The sequence below is a fragment of the Ranitomeya imitator genome, chromosome 1 (assembly GCF_032444005.1).
Source record: "Ranitomeya imitator isolate aRanImi1 chromosome 1, aRanImi1.pri, whole genome shotgun sequence".
Taxonomy (NCBI): Eukaryota; Metazoa; Chordata; class Amphibia; order Anura; family Dendrobatidae; genus Ranitomeya; species Ranitomeya imitator.
The window spans coordinates 626765436-626786606 of NC_091282.1; the positions used below are offsets into that span (position 1 = coordinate 626765436).

Below are 21171 nucleotides of genomic sequence, written 5' to 3' on the forward strand. Positions count from 1 at the left end.
GTCTAGTTGCACAAATCTGATCAATAACCTTAGTTAACGATGATTGGGATGAGCTAATTGACTTCTGACAGCCTGGATGCTTGGGATGCATTGCTTTACAACCGGGGTCTTATTAAATGGGCTTGTCAGGCAGTGTGTCCATAGCAATCAGTCCATGAAAAAGTAATGAGGTCTTCAGGTCAAGAAACAACTGAAACTAATAGTAAAGAAAAGGTAAGGATATTTGAAAAGACTTTCATGAATATCAGACTGGCCAATAAAGAAGCATGATCTGTCACTCCACAGAGCACTGCTCCAGAATCTGGTGGTATCAACTTTGCGCTACTCCATCCAACACTTGGTATTGTGCTTGGTGATGTAAGATTGCATTCAGCTGCTTGAACATGGAAAACCCATGCAATGAATCTTCCAATGAAGGCATGTTTTTTCTGCTGATGTTGATGCTAGAGGATGTTTGGACTGGTGAGAATTTTCTGCCCATGGCTCCTCAAAACTTGGTCACCCCGCTCTGTATTGTTACATTGTCAAGATGCTTCGGCTTCTCCCGCTTTTCAATAATATCACTCACAGATGATATGGAAGATTTAGGAGGTACAAAAATGCCATGGACTGACTTGTTACATCGGTGGATCCCATAACAGTATCGCTGAGTTCTTACCACCAGCCATTCTGTCACGTTAGGAAAGGCAGATGGCATGACGGGGGGTCGGGAGTTATACATCAGGGAACATGGAGGCAGATGTTATACACTGTGTCTAATGGGACTCATTAATTAAGAATTATATCCCAATAATGATATCCATATAGTGTATATAAATTAATGTACCAATTTCATAACGCTCACTTATATTATTTGATTATTTGCCCTATTTTTTTTAATCAACCGTCAAAGGTTAAAACAAAAATGAAACAAACTAATTCTAAATGATTATACTTTGAATGTTAATATTTTAAAAGAGATTAGAATTCATATAAATACGGTTCTACACACTTAGAAATTTGTTGGTACATTGTCTTTTTATATATTTGGGATATATTTCAATATTTTCAACATGATCGAATAAAGATTCAAGAATTTATTTAGAGTAGCCGGACCTATCCTTCCTTTTTTCATAGAGTTACAAAACATAAATATGAAATCTATTCCCATAGAAAATATAATAGCTGAAGATAAATATACAGTATAGGATTGCTTTATTATGTACATGTGTTAACTTACAGATATTAAGGAAGAAGAACCTGAAGGAGTCTTTACTAAAATATTGAAGGTTAACAAAGGTAAGAACTTTAGGTAACATTTAATTAATATGTAATTAAATTTAATTTAATCTATTAACTGCATAAGTAAGACAATTACTCGATGTGAACATTTCTCTTGTAGCATTTAAACTATCGCTATTTTCTATATTTAGACCAAACCTTGCCTGTACAAGAGGGTGACATATTGGTGAAAACTGGACGCAGTGCTCTAGACTGTACACAGTGCTTATGGCCTAAATCTGCAGATGGGAAGGTCATTGTGCCCTACACGTTATCAACTGTTTATAGTAAGTTTTTCTTGCCTTTTTTATACCTAAGCAGACCATGATAATGGTTTGACAAAAGATTAATTACATACATTTTTTTAAACACTAGACGATTGGCATCGCATCATGTTTAAGACCGCCATGGAGGAATTTGAATCACTTACCTGTATAAGGTTTACGCCACGGGCAGCAGAGAAAAATTACATCAGCATTACATCTGGAGATGGGTGGGTTCTTCCTTTTAGGTTTTACTACATTTCTTTGAGTAAAATGTTATGCTAGTATTATAATCTAGTCTTATAGATCTGTATCAGGTGAAGCAAGAGGAATTCTGAAGCCCGGTAAGCACTAATATGAACACATCAGTCCAATATTGTCTGAACCCACCAATATCAATGGGTTTGACTAATACACTAATGTATATGGTTGTGCCGGTCAACTAATATCAATTGGCCATGTTCAATTTCAGACTGTGGTTTGTATTGTTCGATGATGGCTTTCTCATAGAGAACACAGGAGCTCTCGGCTCATCCAGCTCAACTGTGCATTCAATAACCAGCTGAGATAACCTTTCTGCCAAACAATCGGCCAAAGCATCATTTAGCCAACAGTCAACTGATGAGTATGGTGGAATGTAGAGATGAATTCCCTAATACAGTGATATTTTGTCATAGTTTTGAACATTTTGGTAAAAAGGAAAGTCACATTCCCCAACATTGCCTAAGCTTGTCAATAGATTCTCTATTTTCATTCTGTAGACATATGTTCTGCATATTGACAAAGGTTGTATACCACATTCTTGCTTGGAAAAATCCCAGTTTTCGACAAAAACTGTCAGGAGATGCTTACATATCTGATTAATTGAAGAGTTTAAAATCAAATCAATGAAAAGGGAGAGATTTTCCATATCCTTTAGTAGAAATTATAAAATCTCACACGTGGACAACCTTGTTAATGCATTTGATATTTCCTAAGCTACAAAATAAAGCCTTGTTAATAATAGCACCATGAAAAGTGGAGATTTGAAAAACAAAGGTGTGCATCGACAGTCACCAGTTGATTAAAAAAAATATGAAGTTAGTCAGTAAGCGGCATCCTTCCAAGAGTGTGTTTTATACCAAGTTCTATACCAGGACCATCTTTTTTGGGTATGTTGAAATGCAATCATCATTTTACAAATATCCACTGGTAGCACCTCTAACATTGACATGATTGTGTTTAGTTTCTTAGGATACATTGTATACGTGAACCAGGTTTGAATTTTAGCTGTGATTGTAGAATTCCTTCAATAGTTTAACAAAATAGAATTGTTTTTTTTCTGTAACTATATGGGTTTTTTTGTGTTCATCCCAATTCATTATATTTGGTATTTATTGCTTTCTGTGATCATTGATTTTACATGCCTCACTAGTTTCATAGCTTAATATGAAATTCCCCTCACTTGTGAAGTTAAACACATCATTGTAACCTATGAGTATTGTCATATTGTACCTGTATTCGGGATGGGAGAATCAATTTACAGGACCAAGGTCCAAAGGTTAGGTCAATGCTGGATAAGAGACCTGCAAGCCTCCTTACCCCTATGCATTCCTGGCTTTTCTTTTGATTAGCCGGGCTAGCTCAATGCCATTATTGTGGCCTTATGCACACATGACAACATGCCTTTACTGCTAATCAAAAGAGTTAGGAATACTGGAAGGGAAGGAAACATGCAGGTCTCACATCCAGTGGTCACAGAGTACTGACCTGGCTGATGTACCTTGTCAAAGGTCGCAGCCAGGGGGGCTGTAACTGGACTCTCACCCTCTTTGGAACAAACAGCTCTCTGCTGCTCCCATGTTACGGGCAAGTACGTGATTGACTGATGATCAACGGAGGAGGCTGCAGGCTGTTTCCACTAATAGGCCAGTTATTGAGAAATTAACAGCGATTTTAATCCAAAGCAATATGAAATAGCATGCATCTACTTCACTGACTCGTCTTGAAGCTAAAAATGTATGTCCCATCACTATCAGAGCTTTTCAAGCCCCAATATTCATATTTTTTTTTCAGAGACCCCAAGTCTGGGGGGAGCAATACCTTCTTCCACTGTCTATGTGTAAACACATGTACCCTTAATATCTAACTCTCTGAAAAGACCTTTCCTGCTTTAATTACCTGTCCAATCTATATACCATTCTTTTATGCACAAAAGACATCCTCCTTGGTATTGCTATCTCCCTTATTTCCAAAAGGAGGTGCCTACATTTTAGTTAGGTATAGTTGGATAATGAAAAACCTAAATTACTGCAATTTAATGCTTATTGTACCAGTCTAATTTTATGAGACAGTCAGCTATTTTTGCTACGGCAATTCCATGTGAGAGAAAGAGGAAGGAGGAGGGTGAATGCCCCCTCACTAGGGGCTTCAGAGATTTTAATAATTTCTATGACAGACCAAAGTAGTTGGTATCAATTTGCCCAGCTCTCATTTGTGTATAAATGAGATGATTGACTCATTAGGACAATTTTGCTTATATGATCCATTATAATGTACAAGCTTCATATGAAGACCGAGAATCTCTTAGTAACTGTCTGTAAGTCACTTTACTCTTTTGAGTTAAGAGCTGATATAAAGAGGAGCTCTTGTGCTAGCAGGCATAATGTCTCAGGAGATGTATCAAACTATACATTCTCTGCAGAGCACAATCAATCCAAAAAAAGCACCTCCATTGCTCTACAAACGCCTCTTCAGATGTTTTTGTCATGCACAATGGTTCTCAACAACAAGCTTTACATAAGCAGATAAAGATGATGTGGCACTCACTACTCTTTCAAGTTTTAAAATCAACACATATGGCTATGTTACTGTAAAAGTCAGAAGGACGGTAAAACCTAGGATTTACTGGTCAATCTGGACATTCACCGAGGCCGTCGGTAAAAGCTCAAAATGAAAAGTAAAATTGGACTTTTACCGGTGAAGTCTTGGTAAATGTTAACATTTCTCAACAGCGTTGGTAAAAGTCAGAAATATCTGGTGTGAAGATGGAACATCTGACATTTACCAAGACTTCACCGGTAAAAGTCCAATTTTACTTTTCATTTTGAACTTTTACTGACGGCCTCGGTGAATGTCCAGATTGACCGGTAAATCCTAGGTTTTACCGTCCTTCTGACTTTTACAGTAACAGCTACAGCTGTTTTGTATTTTATCAATCTTCCTCCAGTCCACCTTCTCGGCCTAGAAGCAGTGTAACAGTAGGCCAAACAGTTGTAATTGTAAGTCTCCATTTACCGCTTGTGCATGTGAATATGCAAATAGTGGTGATTGGCGAATAATCGCTACCTTACCTGTAGAGGTCTCTGTGTGATACTTAAGGTACCGTCACATTTAGCGATGCTGCAGCGATCTAGACAACAATGCCGATCGCTGCAGCATCGCTGTGTGGTCGCTGGGGAGCTGTCACACAGACAGCTCTCCAGCGACCAACGATGCCGGTCCCCGGGTAACCAGGGTAAACATCGGGTTACTAAGCGCAGGGCCGCACTTAGTAACCCGATGTTTACCCTGGTTACCAGTGCTAATGTAAAAAAAAAAAAAAAAAAACACTACATACTTACATTCCGGTGTCTGTCCCCCGGCGCTGTGCTTTCCTGCACTGACTGTGAGTGCCGGCTGGCCGTAAAGCACAGCGGTGACGTCACCGCTGTGCTCTGCTTTACGGCTGGCCGGCGCTGACAGTGCAGGGAAGCAGAATGCCGAGGGACGCGACAGACACCGGAATGTAAGTATGTAGTGTTTTTTTTTACATTTACACTGGTAACCAGGGTAAACATCGGGTTACTAAGCGCGGCCCTGCTCTTAGTAACCCGATGTTTACCCTGGTTATCAGTGAAGACATCGCTGAATCGGCGTCACACACGCCGATTCAGCTATGTCAGCGGGTGATCCAGCGACGAAATAAAGTTCTGGACTTTCTGCTCCGACCAACGATGGCACAGCAGGATCCTAATCACTGCTGCCTGTCAAACTAAACGATATTGCTAGCCAGGACGCTGCAACGTCACGGATCACTAGCGATATCGTTCAGTGTGAAGGTACCTTAAGGGAACAAATATGTCTCAAAAACAGTTATAAAAAAGTCTTACAAACTTTTATAGCAATAAAACTCTTTCATATAATTTTTTTAAGGACTATAATTGTGTGTTTAAACTCAATTATAATCCTTAAATAATATTGTAAGAAACAGTGCTGATTCTGGCTGTGCTATTGCATGATGTGAATTGGAAAATTAGAGATAACTTTCCATGTTTCGCCTATGATAATACAGGCATTATGATAGAAATAACATTTTAAGGAGCATTATAGTAAAGTCTTGTTTTTCATCTTTCTATTTAGCTGTGTATCTTATTTGGGCCGTGTCGGTGGAGGACAGTTGCTTTCGTTAAATGTAGCTGGCTGCATTTATAGAGGAATCATACAACATGAGCTTAACCATGCCTTGGGGTTCTTCCATGAACATATGAGGAGTGACCGTGACAGCTATGTCACCATCATGTTCCAGTATATATCACCAGGTAATTCACTTGATCTGAATGTTGAATTGCAGAGGGGTTGACTGGAATAGGCATGACAGCATGAAGGCAGGGAGGAGGTGACAAAATTTTTTTAATTAATCTTGGTCTCATCAACACTGAAGCTCTACAAAAGCAATGTACAGTATGATTGCCTATCATTCTGTCTTCTCTTGCTGGCTAGAGATGAGCTAATTTGATTGGGTCAGGGCTTATTCGACAAGGTATAGTGCTTACCGAATAAGCAATAGAGGGTACCTGGCTTCCTGGAGCGCTCCTGATAATCAGCTGTTAATTACCGCAGCTGCATGTGTCGCGGCTGTGTCACAGCCTGTTTGTTGGGCTCTCCAGGCATGTGTCGTGACTGTCACACAGCCGCAACACATGCAGTTGTGGAGCCGAACAGCTGATCAGCTGGAGCGCTCCAGGAAGCTGGGTTTACTCTGCAGCTTATTCGGTAAGCACTACAGCTTGCCGAATAAGCCCAGACCCAATCAAAATCACTCATCTCTATTGCTGTCCACATCATCTCAGGTACTGCTCCTGTCCAAAATACAACTGGATCAGAAATAATAGTGGCCAGAAATAAGCGATGAAAGTGATCTGTTCCCTCCTGTCTTGCTTTTTTCTGTGCTTTTTGCTGAACCTGGGGGTTGCAGTGTGCACTTTATTGCTGAGTTCACTTTGCACCTTCAAATTGCACTGGCCCAGAGAACGCTCCTGCATATTTTACGAGAAAATGGAAAAAAGAGAAAGATTTGCCAGCTTACCGCATATAGTCTAGTGTGCATGGCACACCATGATCCAACTGGTCATGAAAACTGTAAGTGGAAAAAAGATAAAGTTTCCAGCTTCTGGTTAAAATTTGTAGAAAGTCTTTATTTGAAAGACTCATTAAAAAACTTTTCAAAGACACCTTTTCACAAATAAATGCTGCCCCACTCCCTGATTTTAATATGGCTTCTGACAAACCCTCCTACATTTAAAAAAAAACTTATCCTCCAAATGAACATCAGGAGACGTCGTATCCCAAAGATGTAGGGGGCGTTTCAGTGCTTTCGGATCCACTAGTCAACTTAAAGAATGATATAGCCTCATTCAAAAATAGCATAGCTACCTTTGGGAACTTCAAAAGAAAGAATAACCTGAAAATTTGAGGGATCCCGGAATCGGTTAAAAAATCTCAATTGGGAGATTATGTCTCATCTATGATCTCTCTTCTGTTCCCTGATACTCAAGGGAAAAATCTGGTTGTAAAAACATTCAGGATACGCAGACCATCTTCTCTACAGTCGAATATAGCTGCAGATGTTATTGTCTGATTTTATCCCAACTGGCTAAGAGACTCACTGCTTGACATTGCAAAGGAACCGGGGTTCCAATCTTTTCCATATGGCCACTTAACCTTCTACAGGGATCTGTGTAGAGACACCTTACAAAAATGAAGAATGTTTCAGCACACTACCCATAGACTGCAACAGGCTGGAATACAGTATAAGGGCAGTCTCACACGTCCAGATAATTCCGGTACCGGAAAAATTGGTACCGGAATTATCTGTGTCCGTGTGCCGGTGCGTTTCTGTGGCACATCAGTGTGGCACACGAGCGGCACACGTGTGCCGCCCGTGTGCCCACTGGGTACCACACACACTGTGCCGGAGACAGCGCTAAAGTTTAGTACTGTCCCCGGCATCGTGCTGAAGCCCCATTCATATCTTCCCTGCAGCAGCGTTTGCTGTAGAGAAGATATGAATAATAGTGTGTAAAATGCAGATCCAGGTCATCGCAGCTTCCTGTCCTGGCCGCACCATGTACTGTATGAGCGGTCACGTGGGGCCGCTCATTTACAGTAATGAATATGCGGCTCCACCTCTATAGGAGGTGGAGCCGCATATTCATGACTTTAATCGGCGGCCCCACGTGACCGCTCATAGAGTACATGGTGCGGCCAGGACAGGATGCTGCGAGGGAGCCGGAAGCTAGGTGAGTATTTTAATCACAGTGGGGGGGGGACAGGGGGGCACAGGGGGTATGAGGGAGTGATGACCTGGATTTGCATTTTACACACTATTATTCATATCTTCTCTACAGCAAACGCTGCTGCAGGAAAGATATGAATGGCGGATTCAGCACCAGTGGGGAGGACAGCGCTTAATGTAGCGCTGTCTCCCGCACGGCACAAGGGCTGCACACGGACAACGTCCATGTGTGGTACGTGTTTTACACGGACCCATTGACTTTAATGGGTCCGTGTAATCCGTGCGCTCCCACGAACACTGACATGTCTCCGTGTTTGGCACACGGAGACACGGTCCGCAAAAAATCAATGACATCTGAAAAGATACATTGATTTTAATGTGTCTACGTGTGTCAGTGGCTCCGGTACGTGAGGAAACTGTCACCTCACGTACCAGAGCCACTGACGTGTGAAATCGGCCTAATTGTTACCAGTTCTCTAATCTGAGGTTCTTCTTTGCAGCAAAATGGTACACCTTTCCTTCTCCAGCAAAGGCAGCGGCCTTCTTGAACCGTGCGAGTATAAGTCTTCCCGGGTCTTCTTCTGGCCCCACTTTTAAACTTAAACAAAACTCTCATTGAAACCATATATTCCACATTATAGCGTGTGAATGAACCGAACATTGCCACCCAACAGAGTCTGAGGGTCATCTGAGATGATCTGGAGTCAACAGGCCATCATGTACTCCCTACACTGGTGTCAAATAATGGTTACTTCGGTGTTCAATAGGGTTTATTACATCGTGTTTTTCTATATTACTGTGTAAATCACTTCATATAGCTTCAGCTGCTGATTTAAACAAAGTCACATGTAGACGTTACTCCACGCAGCTTCAGAGTTGATTTAATTGTCTAATATCACCTATACTATTGCGTATGTTACCGCTTGTTGCTTCAGATGCTAGTTTAAGGGTGTTACACGTAGCTTTACCTATGTCAATGCTTATCTTACTCAATCCTTTTTAGGTATTGTTTATAAGCTACAGCTTTTTTGTAAATTCTTACAGTATTATATGATTGCTTGTCTCCCCTATTTTCATAGGGATTTTTTTCCTACTCTCATATTCCTTCCCTTCCCCTCCTCCCCCTCCTTGTCTACCCTTCCCGGTTAAAATTTAAAACTCCAATAAAACGTTTGGAAAAAGAAAGTCTTTATTTCATCCAAGATGTACAATACAAAATAAAATTGTGGCACCTTGTTAGCCAGAAAAATACTGATGTCCCCAAAAATTGGGAACAGTATTCAAGGAGCATTTCGCTCGGTCTTCGTCATGAGGCGGCAGGTCGGGGTTTACAGCTCTTATATCGCGTGAGTTTGCTCGTACATATGCACTTATAGCCTTCTTTTGCAGAGTATGCCCTATTGCACTTTACTTATAACTTCTGTTATATTGCACGCACTTTTGCATCTTACCAGTATTTGATTCCATTGAGACCGATTTATGCGTTTTTATAGTGTGCACTGTTGCATTTTGCTTGAGCATTTCTGCTGCATGCTTAGTAACTGTATTTTATTAGGACCCCTGTTGGGACTGCTTGACACATAGATGCAGCTATTATGTTTACTAAATTGAAGAATGAAAAGATTCCCTCAAGAAACTGCTCTCTTTCAGAGCTATCAGCACAAAAATTCTAAAAAAACCAGAAAAAAAAGTTTGATTCTTGGAATTTCATACCACAAAAAACTATTTTTTTCAATTGGCTTTATTTGTTTTGTCCAATTGCCCAGGTATCAAAGTATACTTCTTGTTATCAGAACGGTCATGCAGCTGAGTAAATAGAAAAGCAGTGTGGGACCACAGGGTGTATTAGAGCTTTGTTGATCTTCAGTTTAGAAGAACAAAAATTGAGAATCAAACTGAGAATTATTGAGAAGTGTGAAAAAAAAAATCACAAAATTTTGTTTTAATTTTATTTAATATTTCTTTCTCTGTCCAAGAGGCACAAAAATAATTTCAGATTTTTGTGGTGATTTTGAAGCAGCAATTGCTTCAATAGGTTAAGGGTTTTACGAAACCTTGTAAAAATATGCACGTAACCAAATTGAACAGTTTTCAGATATAACAATCTGAAAAACTGTGAATTTTTGCATGGATTTTGTGCAAAAGGGTTGATCAAATGCATAGTCAATATAAAGTGATGGCACTGCGTACCTTGTGAATGCTAGTCTTGTTAATGCCGTAAGAAGCCACCATTAATTTGATATTTTTATCATTATAAGATCCAGTTTAATACAGTTATCTTGTCTTATAGGTTTTGAATCAAACTTTTTTAAAGTAAACACTAATAATCTTGGTCTGGAGTACGACTACTCGTCAGTGATGCATTACGATCGGTAAGTTGGTTAGTGACATCAGGAATTATACCTGGTTACTAGAAAGACCAAAACTAATATAAAATCTGGAATATTCATTTCTCTGATGTGTTATTTTGCCACAATCTCACGTTTCCTCTAATTTTTTCCTAATCTTGTGTATCTGACAGTTATTCATTCAGTAACACTTCAGGACAAGCCACCATTGTGCCTAAACCTAATCCCAACGTCCAAATTGGACAAAGAGATGGACTAAATGTTCTCGATGTTTCCAAAATCAACCGGTTGTATCAGTGCAGTAAGTTCTTGCAGATCCACATTTTTCAAAAAGTTGTAACCAAGATTTATCAGATCAGGACATTAGAACCATTATAGGATAATAAAGATCTGTTTCATACTTATAAACATTGCTTCAATCATTCTATCCTTCTCTTAGATGTATGTGCTAATTTATTTAATCAGCAAAGTGGAAATCTGACCTCAGCCAACTACCCATCCGCGTACCCAAATAATGCCAACTGCCTTTTCCTGATTAGAACTCCATCAAATCGGGTACAGTAATGAAGAAACAGAATTATTGTCAAGTTCTCCATTTTTTGACACAGGACAATATTTTATAACAAGATTAATTTCTAGTATATCAGGAAGATGCTCTTTTCTGACAACATTCATGGATTATCTCTCCTGATATATGGTGGTATAAATGAAACCACATTTTTAAATTAGTATTGGACCATGTCTGTAGGTTAGATTATCCAACTGTGATCAACATACATTTAATCTGTTAATATGGGTTTATTCTGAATAAGTATCTATAAATCTAAAAGTTTCTATAGCAAAACCATCACTATAGTCCAACTTACAATACAATTGTTTCATTCTTTTCGATGCTCATGACTTATTTCTCCATCATCTTTGGTGTTTGTTACTCACACCAACTCATTAGACCTCGTTCTTTGCCGCGTTACAATGGTGTTGGATAGTTCTCTGTGGTTTCATTACTAAGAACTAAATCATGACGTTTTTATGATTTTAGGTTTCATTGACTTTTGTTGCCTTTGATGTCCAGTCAACTCCTAATTGTGCTTCTGACTACATTATGATTTATGATGGTCCTACTAAGAGCTATCCTGCAATTATAAACAGAACTTGTGGCTCTGGAGTGATACCTCCAATTATTGCATCTACCAACCAATTACTGATTGAGTTTTCCACTGATAGCAGTGTTACCGGGACAGGCTTCAAAGCTTTATACAGCACAGGTACAGTGTAACATTCTATTTTTGATAAGATAATTTTGTATACTGTTTTGTATTTTTCAATATGATCAATAGACCTTTAAGATCCACATCCCCATTAGAACACGACAACTCTATCAATTTTACTCAAGAAAAAATGGCATTTTTGCAAAATGACATAACTTAAAAGGAGACAGTCATCAGAGAATAACAGTTCAAACCAAGTGCAGGCTCTTGGTTCATCTTTGGCATGGCCAAACAGTTCAATGAATCTCCAAACCGACTTGTTTCCATCTATTTCTGTTCTTTCTGGTTGTCAATCAAAATAGATTAAAGGGAGGAGATAGAAAGAAAACAAATGGGAAGGTGCAGTGAACTGTTTGCCCACGCCAAGGGTTCACTGAGTGCCTGTACTTGGCTTCAACAGTCATTTTGTGTCATCTCACTCCCTTTAAGACATTAGTGTTGAGTCGTGAAAGAAGTAAATTAAAATGTATACGGTTTTTTTTTTACAATTTTTAAATATCATATTTTTTTGTGCTATATTATATTATTAAAATTTTTTCTTACAGCTCCATGCGGAGGAACGTATTATGCACCCCAAGGAAACATTAATTCCCCCAATTACCCTAATGTCTATGGCAACAACCTGAGATGCAACTATACGATCACAGCTCCAGTTGGAAGTAGGGTAAGGTTCTCTTGTTTCTCGTTACAATCATACAAGTAATAAGTTCTGCAATCAACATATTGTTACAGAGCAAAGATCAATGCATGAGTTTGCCTCATGATTCTTCACAACCATATTCAACATAGAGTTTTCTCTTTTGTATGCTTTATTAATATCCATGTGTTGTAACGTGATCCAATATACCAAAGTAAGCTTCACTAGTTATAATGTATGATTTGGATTTTTTTCAGATTGTCCTGACCATCAGTGAATTTAGTATGGAGTCTGGGAATTTATGCATGTATGATCATATAGAAATCACAGATGGGAGAACTAATTATGGACGATTCTGTGGTGAAAGAAGTATCCCTGTCATTACCTCCGATACCAATAGCCTGGTGATAACATTTTATAGTGACAATAGCGTTCAGTATAAAGGGTACAAGGGGACATATAAATTCAGTGAGTATTACAGCCTCATCTTTATATTTTCATTTAAGAGGACAATAAAAGAGGACTTTTCACTGGCTTTTAATTGAAAACTAACTGCTTTCTCAAATTAGCACTGCTCCAATGATTCTGGAACAGCTTTTCTTTATTTTCCGGACCCCCTATATTACAAAATGTTGCCCTTCGGGAATAATTATGCACATTTTTCTTGCAACCATCTAGTCGTATAATACAGAACTTCCCTGTTTGTGTGTGGCCATGTTTTTATTGTCCAGAGAAGAAAAATGAAGCACTCAGAGAATATTTGTGGTAGAGGTCTAGCTTTTTGATGATAAAATCTTTACCATTATTACCGACAGGCATAACTTTGGAACTGCAGGGCACAGAAAAATAAGAACTGTTTTATAATCTGTGGAGCAGTAGCAATTGGAAAGGGAACTCAGTTTAAATTAAAAAAAAATCCAGTGATCAGTTCTCTTAAAATATTCATTAATGGTTGAATAATTCAGTAAAGAGCTTAATATGGCGACAAGGGATGATGTCATGGTGGCTCAGTGGTTAGCACTGTTGCTTTGAAGTGCTATTGTCCTGGGTTCAAATCCCACCAAGGACAACATTTCCTCCGTGTGTTTGTGGGGGTTTCTTCCCATACTACAAAGAAATACTGGTAGAGAATGTAGATTGTGAGCCCCATTAAGACCAAGAGCCAACCTTCTTAGTTTCTTGAAAATCAACTATAATCTGCGACGAAACATTTTAATAAGTGTTCAAATTCCCAGTGACAGCTTTACCGTTAAAAATATTCTTTACTCAGTGTCCCGTCAAGTAAATTTTTTTTTTATGTGATGTATAACAGGACAGGTCTTCCAGAGTTAGACACTTGTAATTATTCTTTATTATGACCAAGATATGTAGTTCAAGATTGAGGCAACCTTTCTGTTATCTCACAATTCCACAATAACATATTCTAGAGACTTCAAAAAGTAATTTTATTTGGACCATCACTTATTTTGTTAGATGGGAGTGCAGATGACAAAATAGTATAAAGAGCATTCACTGAGGTAATGAGAATTGCTAAGTTCTTGTTGTATTCATTGAGTAGTCTCTGTAATTCCGGGTTCTTCTGTGTTCACCATTGAGGGAATGAGCATTACCTAATTCTAATCAAAACCATCGAGTCATCTCTGTAATTCCTGGATCCACTACTAAGGGAATGAGCATTACCCAATGCTAATTAAAATCATTGGCTTGTCAATATAATTCTCAGATCCTTTGACTCCACTACTGAGGCATTATTCAGTTCCTAATGAAATCATTGGGTGGTTAATAAAATAAATTTTAAAATTTGTGAGTCCTCAGTATAAAAATGGAGGATACCAGTATGCATTGCTTTTTTATAGAACTAAAGATGCTTTTTATCTACTTTCTCCCCTCTGGTACATACATGTGAGCCACCCTAATATTTTAGATATTGGCAATAAAACATTTGATTGCTAAATCCCTAGAATAAATCTGCTTTAAAATAAAATATTGTCCATTTGTATTTGACAAAATGTATTCAATAGGACTTATTTGGTTTTCTAATATATCCTTATCCCTCTTTCTCTACAGTATAATTGGAGATTGCCACACACTGAAACACTCTTCATTCTGGAAATGACAACCTCCTTTCTGAAAATGTATCTATGTGATGTTCTTGATTTTCTGTTAGCAAATTTTAGTTATTAAAAATGACAGATGATGGAATTATTTAAATTTTCTTTGGGGTCTCGTATACACTCCTTTTTTAATAAGGTACTCTAATAAAGTTTCTAATTTCATCTTATAATAACCTCCATATTTAATTATTTTGAATGTCTGAATATGTATGTGATTATGTGTGTGATAATGCCTGGCATGTCAAGATCTGCCTGCCAAAGATGCTTTATGAAGGCTCCAGTCCAATGCCACAACACAAAGCTTCCAATAAGAGCGTTCCCCAATATTATCCCTCTGTCCACCTAATTTTCTTTATCAAGATTATAGGTCCATTCCCTTGATACATCATCCAGTCTGTTAGTTGAGCATCAACATTTATTTTTCATAAACCCTTTCTTGATATCCACTGTACATGTACATTAACAGATGTATAAAATGGTCTATGATCATATCCGGCATCTCTTTGTAATAGCAGCGCCTTGAATCAAGGTTTGATCTCTGCTGATAACTAGTGATGGCCGAACACTAAAATGCTCGGGTGCTCGTTGCTCGGGTCGAGCAAATTGGAATGCTCGGGTACTCGGCCCGAACAACGAGCCCAATGTAAATCTATGGGAGACCCGAGTATTTTTACCACGATCCCCCCCTGGGGTCCTTTTAAGGTCTAAAACGTCTGAAAATGATGGAAACACTGCTCAAGTGACACAGGGACATCATGGGGATCACCCCTGGAAGCATTCCTGACTCCTAGTTCACAGCTTTAATCCATTTTTTTCCGAGATTCATGCCATTTTTCCTGGTGCCACAAAAAACACATGAAAACGAAACCAAAACGGGTTTTGCTTGGAAATATGTCAAGGTACATCCTTTGCAGGTTAATGACTTGCCTGTAAGGCCAAATATTTAACCCCAGACCAAAATTTTCCTCTCCTACTTAGGCTTCGTTCAGACGCTGCTTTTTTGAAGCTTTTTTCAACTTTAACATTGCTTTCAACCACTACAAATGCATTCACTGGGAAATGTCATTGTAACATTTAACATCCCTAGCTGGCCATGTGGTGTCTGACACATAAGCAGACCCATCTTGTTTCATGTACGAAGGAGGGACTCTTAAAGTCACAGAGTCTATTTTTACATGCATCAGGAGGCATTAATCTTCTTAAAGGGCTTTTATTAACCAGTGGGTCTCCTAAGCTGTTGTAGCCTACGCTGTGAGTGGATGGGCTGCCAAGAATTATGACGCACCACAATTCCTCTTTCATAAGATGTCCAGGAGGGACTCCTGAAAAAGTGTTGCATTGAATGCAAGGCCTTCCCTGCTGCCAATGAGCCTTAGAACCCACATACTGGATGGGCCCAGGAAAATCCACTTCACAATATGCATTTTGTGTTCCATACGCTTTTGTTTTATACACTGGCAGGAAGGCGAGCCCTGCTGCATAGTCAGTTATATGCACCCCATTAGGTCTTGGAACCCACATACTGGATTGGGCCCATTAAAATTCACTTCACAATATGCATTTTGTACTCCCGTACTCCTTTGTTTTACACATTGGCAGCAAGGCCAGCCCTACTGCATAGTCAGTCATATGCACCCCATTAGGCCTTGGAACCCACATAGTGGATGGGCCCATGAAAATCCACTTCACAATATGCATTTTGTACTCCCGTACTCCTTTTTTTTACACATGAGCAGCAAGGCCAGCCCTGCTGCATAGTCAGTCATATGCACCCCATTAGGCCTTGGAACCCACATACTGGATGGGCCCGGGAAATTTCACTCAAATTTTTAATGGTATGATGGTTCCCTCTTTGCACAATTATTAACAGGAGAATTTGGCAATTTTATTTGACATGTTTTTAACACTAAGGTTCAGATACTGCTTTAAAAAAGGCTAATGCTTGCACTACAAGGCAATTTTATTGCAAACTACAAAATTCAAGGAATAGTATGATTGAATAGCGTGAGTGCGTACACTTTTGAATGTGTTAGCATACACAGGTTAATAAGTACATATAAGGATTAAATAAATATAGTGATTACATATATATGAAGATTAACTACATACAGTATACTTACATCATCACCAAGAGGCTTTTCAACATTATCCATCTGGAATATCAGAGAAGCAAAACCAAGACAGAGAACCCCTGGAAGATTACCTACACTGCATGGGCGTCCCCAATTATGCAGGTATCAGCACTCTGTACATGTACAGGTACCCCAGTTTTGGCATCTGTTTCAGTCATGTTTATCTTGTCTTATATTTTGAATAACACTATGTAGTAACTGTAGTTTCACCCACACCTTCAAGTGGCCACTTTTGAAGGTTGGATGAAACTGAGATATCATGGAGTCATCAGACGAGGGGCCATAAACCCCTAGAAAATAAAAGCCACAAGGATTTAGATCAAAGTTTCAGTTTACGTTAATGTTTTAGTCTACGTTCAGATTAGCGTTGCGCGCCGCTGCGTCGGCGACGCAACGCATGACGCACGCAAAAATGCGCGCAAACGCATGCAAAAACGCTGCGTTTTGCGACGCGTGCGTCGTTTTTTTGACGAAATCGGACGCAAGAAAAATGCAACTTGTTGCATTTTCTTGCGTCCGACGCTAGCGTCAAAAACGACGCACATGTCGGAAAACGCAACAAGAAAAACGCATGCGTCCACCATGTAAAACATAGGGGTGCATGACGCGTGCGTCGCCGCTGCGTTTCCCGACGCAGCGTCGGGAAACGCTAATCTGAACGTAGCCATACAATGACAAACAGCAAACATATAGAGGATTAGAACTGCTTGTGAAGTGAGTAAACAAACATTTATCAATATTGTATCACTATGAGCATTGTCTGTCACATCTGTAAATGTTTTACAAGAAATGCAGCTATGTGATTGTCTGACTGCATTCAGTATATAGTATTTCAATCTTGTTTACAAATCGCCATTTGTATATTCTCCATTTGTACATTTGAGGCAGTCAAAGTTAAGGCTCGCAAGGAGAGAAACTAATATAGTGGACAAAGCTATATTTTTAATGAACTACTGAGGCAAAGTAATAACATTGCTTTATCAAATTTATATGAAGTGTATTGTGTCCAATGTTAGCAACCAGGCAACACAAAAAGGAGCTTTTCAAGTGAGCTCTTTAAAGTACACAAATGTTATGAAGTGTTTTCCAACAAGGATGTGGTTTCAGCAATGTGGGGTACTTTTTTGTAAATATAGACTAGCGCCATCACAGCCCCCCTTGACCAAACTTCACCGGCCTATAACAGTACAAAGCACGTTCACCCTGGTGATGTAGTGGCAGTTAAATAAGAGACATTGCAGGAGACCGAGTTAAGAAGTAGGCCCAATGGAATGCCATGCCTAATTCCCCAATGTGGGGTCCTTTTTGGAATGATTAAAATAGTGCCATCACAGCCCCCTTGCCCAAAATGCACAGTACAGAGCACGTTCACCCTGGTGATCTAGTGGCAGTTAAACAAGAGACATTGCAGTAGACAGAGTTAAGAAGTAGGCCCAATGGAATGCCATGCCCAATTCCCCAATGTTGAGTCATTTTTGGACTGCTTAAAATGGTGTCATCACAGCCCCCTTGCCCAAAATACACCATACTGAGCATGTTCACCCTGGTGATCTAGTGGCAGTAAAACAAGAGATATTGCAGGAGACAGAGTTAAGAAGTAGTTCCAATGGAATGCCATGCCCAATGACCCAATGTGGGGTCCTTTTTGGACTGATTAAAATAGTGCCATTATAGCCCCTTGCCCAAAATTCACAGTACAGAGCACGTTCACCCTCGTGATCTATTGGCAGGAACAGGACAGATTTCAGGAGACCAAGTTAAGAAGTAGGCCCAAAGTAATGTCATGCCCAATTCCCCAATGTAAAATCTTTTTTTTTTAAATAAACGAGTGGCATGACAGCCTCCTTGGCCAAAATGCATCATACAGAGCACGTTGACCCTGGTGATCTAGTGGCAGGTACAGGACAGATTGCAGGACACTGAGCTAAGAAGTAGGTCCAAAGTTATGTCATGACCAATTCCCCAAAGTGTTGTCCTATTTTAAAAAATAATAGTGTGCCATCACAGCTCCTTTGCCTAAAATGCACCATACAGAGCAAGTTCATCCTGGTGATCTAGTGGCAGTTAAACAAGAGACATTGCAGGAGACAGAGTTAAAAAGTAGGCCCAATGGAATGAAATACCCAATTCCCCAATGTGGTGTCCTTTTTTGACTGATTAAAATAGTGCCATCACAGCACCCTCGCCCAAAATGCATCGTACAGAGCATGTTCACCCTGGTGATCTAGTGGCAGGTACAAGACAGATTGCAGGAGGCCGAGTTAAGAAGTAGTCCAAAAGTAATGTCATGCCCAATTCCCCAATGTAATATCCTTTTTTTAAAATAAAAGAGTGCCAAGACAGCCTCCTTGGCCAAAATGCACCCTACAGAGCACGTTCACCCTGGTGATCTACTGGCAGGAACAGGACAGATTGCAGGAGACACAGTTAAGAAGTAGGCCCAAAATAATGTTATGCCCAATTCCCCAATGTGTTGTCCTTTTTAAAAAAATAAAAGTGTGCCATCACAACCCCTTTGCCCCAAATGCACCGTACAGAGCAGCCCCGTGCCCAAACATCACCGGCCTATAACAGTACAGAGCACGTTCACCCTGGTGATATAGTGGTTCTGGATGATAAGGATGAGGATAAGGAAGAGGATAACAACAAACAGACCAAATGTGGAAGCGTATACCCATTTGTGGTTGTGAAGAGGTGCATGAGAATACACCTCCCCAAAAGAGAGAATGTATTTGAGGTTATTTTTCGCTGTTTTCACTTTGTGGTGTACAAAAGTCTTTCCCAATCCAGGCCTTGTTCATTTTTATAAGAGTCAGCCTGTCAGCATTTTCAGTTGACAGGCAGATGCGCTTATCTGTTATAATTCCACCAGCGGCACTAAAGACCCTCTCTGACAGAACGTTAGCAGCAGGGCAGGCCAGGACCTCCAAGGTGTAGAGAGCCAGTTCATGCCACGTGTCCAGCTTGGATACTCAATAATTAAAAGGCACAGAGGAATCACGGAGGATGTTTGTTCGATCTGCAAGGTACTCCCTCACCATCTTCCCAAACATTGCACTTCTTGTTACAGCACCCCTTGCCTCTGTGCCGCCATGATGGGAGGGTCTGAGAAAGACTGTCCCAGAACTTGCCCATTGTTCCCATGCCTGAGCAGGATTGTACTTCTATCTCTCTCGCTTGGACTCCATGGTTGTACCAGAAACCTCTCTGCCTCAGGCAAAAGAGATTGAAAGTTCTCCTTGTAGCGTGGGTCTAGACGTGTCACCAACCAGTAAAGAGTGTCACCCAAAATTTTGATCATCCGAGAAATGCAGCACAAAATGCGTGAAATGCAGCGCAACATAAAGTCAGCCATGCGTGCCAGACTGCTAACAGGCAATACTTCCGTGTCCTCACCAACAGGATGACTGAACACGCTGTCCTCCTCATCCTCCTCCTCCTTGTCCTCAGGCCATCCCCAGTGAACAGAAGCTAATACAGAAGTGTTTATAGTACCGTCTCTAGAGCATGAAAGTATCTCCTGTTCTTCCTCCTCCTCCTTGTCTACCAATCCATGTTGAGAAGAAATGAAGCTGGGCTGAGTGTAATTCCCCTTTATGTTTCCTTGCTCCATGTCCTCGTGCTCTGCCTGCAATGTATCCTCTTTGATTGTGAGCAGAGAGGTTTTCAGAATGCTGAGAAGTGGGATGGTGATGCTAATTATGGCGTCATCACAGCTCACCATCTTGGTGCAGTCCTCAAAGTTTTGGAGGATGTTATATATGTCTGACATCCATGTCCACTCCTGAGGTCTTATGTGTGGAGTCTGACCTGAAATTCTACGGTCTTGTTGATGTTGGTAATCTATAACGGCCCTCTTCTGCTCACAAATCCTTTCCAACATATGTAGCGTAGAGATCCAGCGCGTGGGGACATCACACAACAGTCAGTGAGCTGGAAGCTGAAAACGCTGCTGAAGCATGGCAAGGGCGGCTGAAGCTGTAGCTGACTTTCTAAAATGGGCAGACAGATGGCGTACTTTCACTAGCAGATCCGGCGGCTCTAGGTAGCTTTTCAGAAAATGCTGACTTATGAGATTAAATACATGGGCCAAGCAAGGTATGTGTGTGAGCTCAACTTACCTCAGAGCAGCCACCAGGTTACGGCCATTGTCACATACGACCATGCCTGGCTGTAGGTTCAGCGGTGTCATCCAAACATCTGACTGCTCTTTCAGCGCTGTCGACAACTCTTCTGCATTGTGCGGTTTGTCACCTAGGCAGATTAGCTTCAGCATAGCTTGTTGCAGCTTGGCTGAGGCAGTGCTGCAGTGCTTCCAGCTTCTGACTGATCTGTTGATTTCAGAGATGGAGGATGAAGAGGAGGAGGAGGTGGTGCAGGAACTGTAAACTGTGGGGACAACCCTGATTGACGTAGGGCCAGCAATCCTCAGCGTGGGGAGGATGTGTTCCTCCTTCATGGCTCAGCACCACCCTACATCTCCTCTCTGGTCTCAGTCTACCACCCTACCCGTGCCCTCCGCTCCGCTAATGACCTCAGGTTAGCATCCTCAATAATCAGAACCTCCCACTCCCGTCTCCAAGACTTTACACGTGCTGCGCCGATTCTTTGGAA

At 40.4% G+C, this 21171-nt stretch overlaps 1 protein-coding gene across 1 annotated transcript; it reads left to right on the plus strand.

Moving 5' to 3' along the window:
- Window positions 1–383: 383 nt before the first annotated feature.
- Window positions 384–14454, plus strand: LOC138657526 (embryonic protein UVS.2-like). The gene is made up of 12 exons (XM_069745301.1): window positions 384–591; window positions 1222–1278; window positions 1413–1547; window positions 1636–1753; window positions 5904–6082; window positions 10349–10430; window positions 10580–10707; window positions 10846–10961; window positions 11446–11671; window positions 12220–12338; window positions 12569–12779; window positions 14379–14454. The coding sequence occupies exons 1-12, from the start codon at window positions 384–386 to the stop codon at window positions 14381–14383; spliced, it is 1584 nt and encodes a 527-aa protein (XP_069601402.1). The 3' UTR covers window positions 14384–14454.
- The last annotated feature ends 6717 nt before the right edge of the window (window positions 14455–21171 follow it).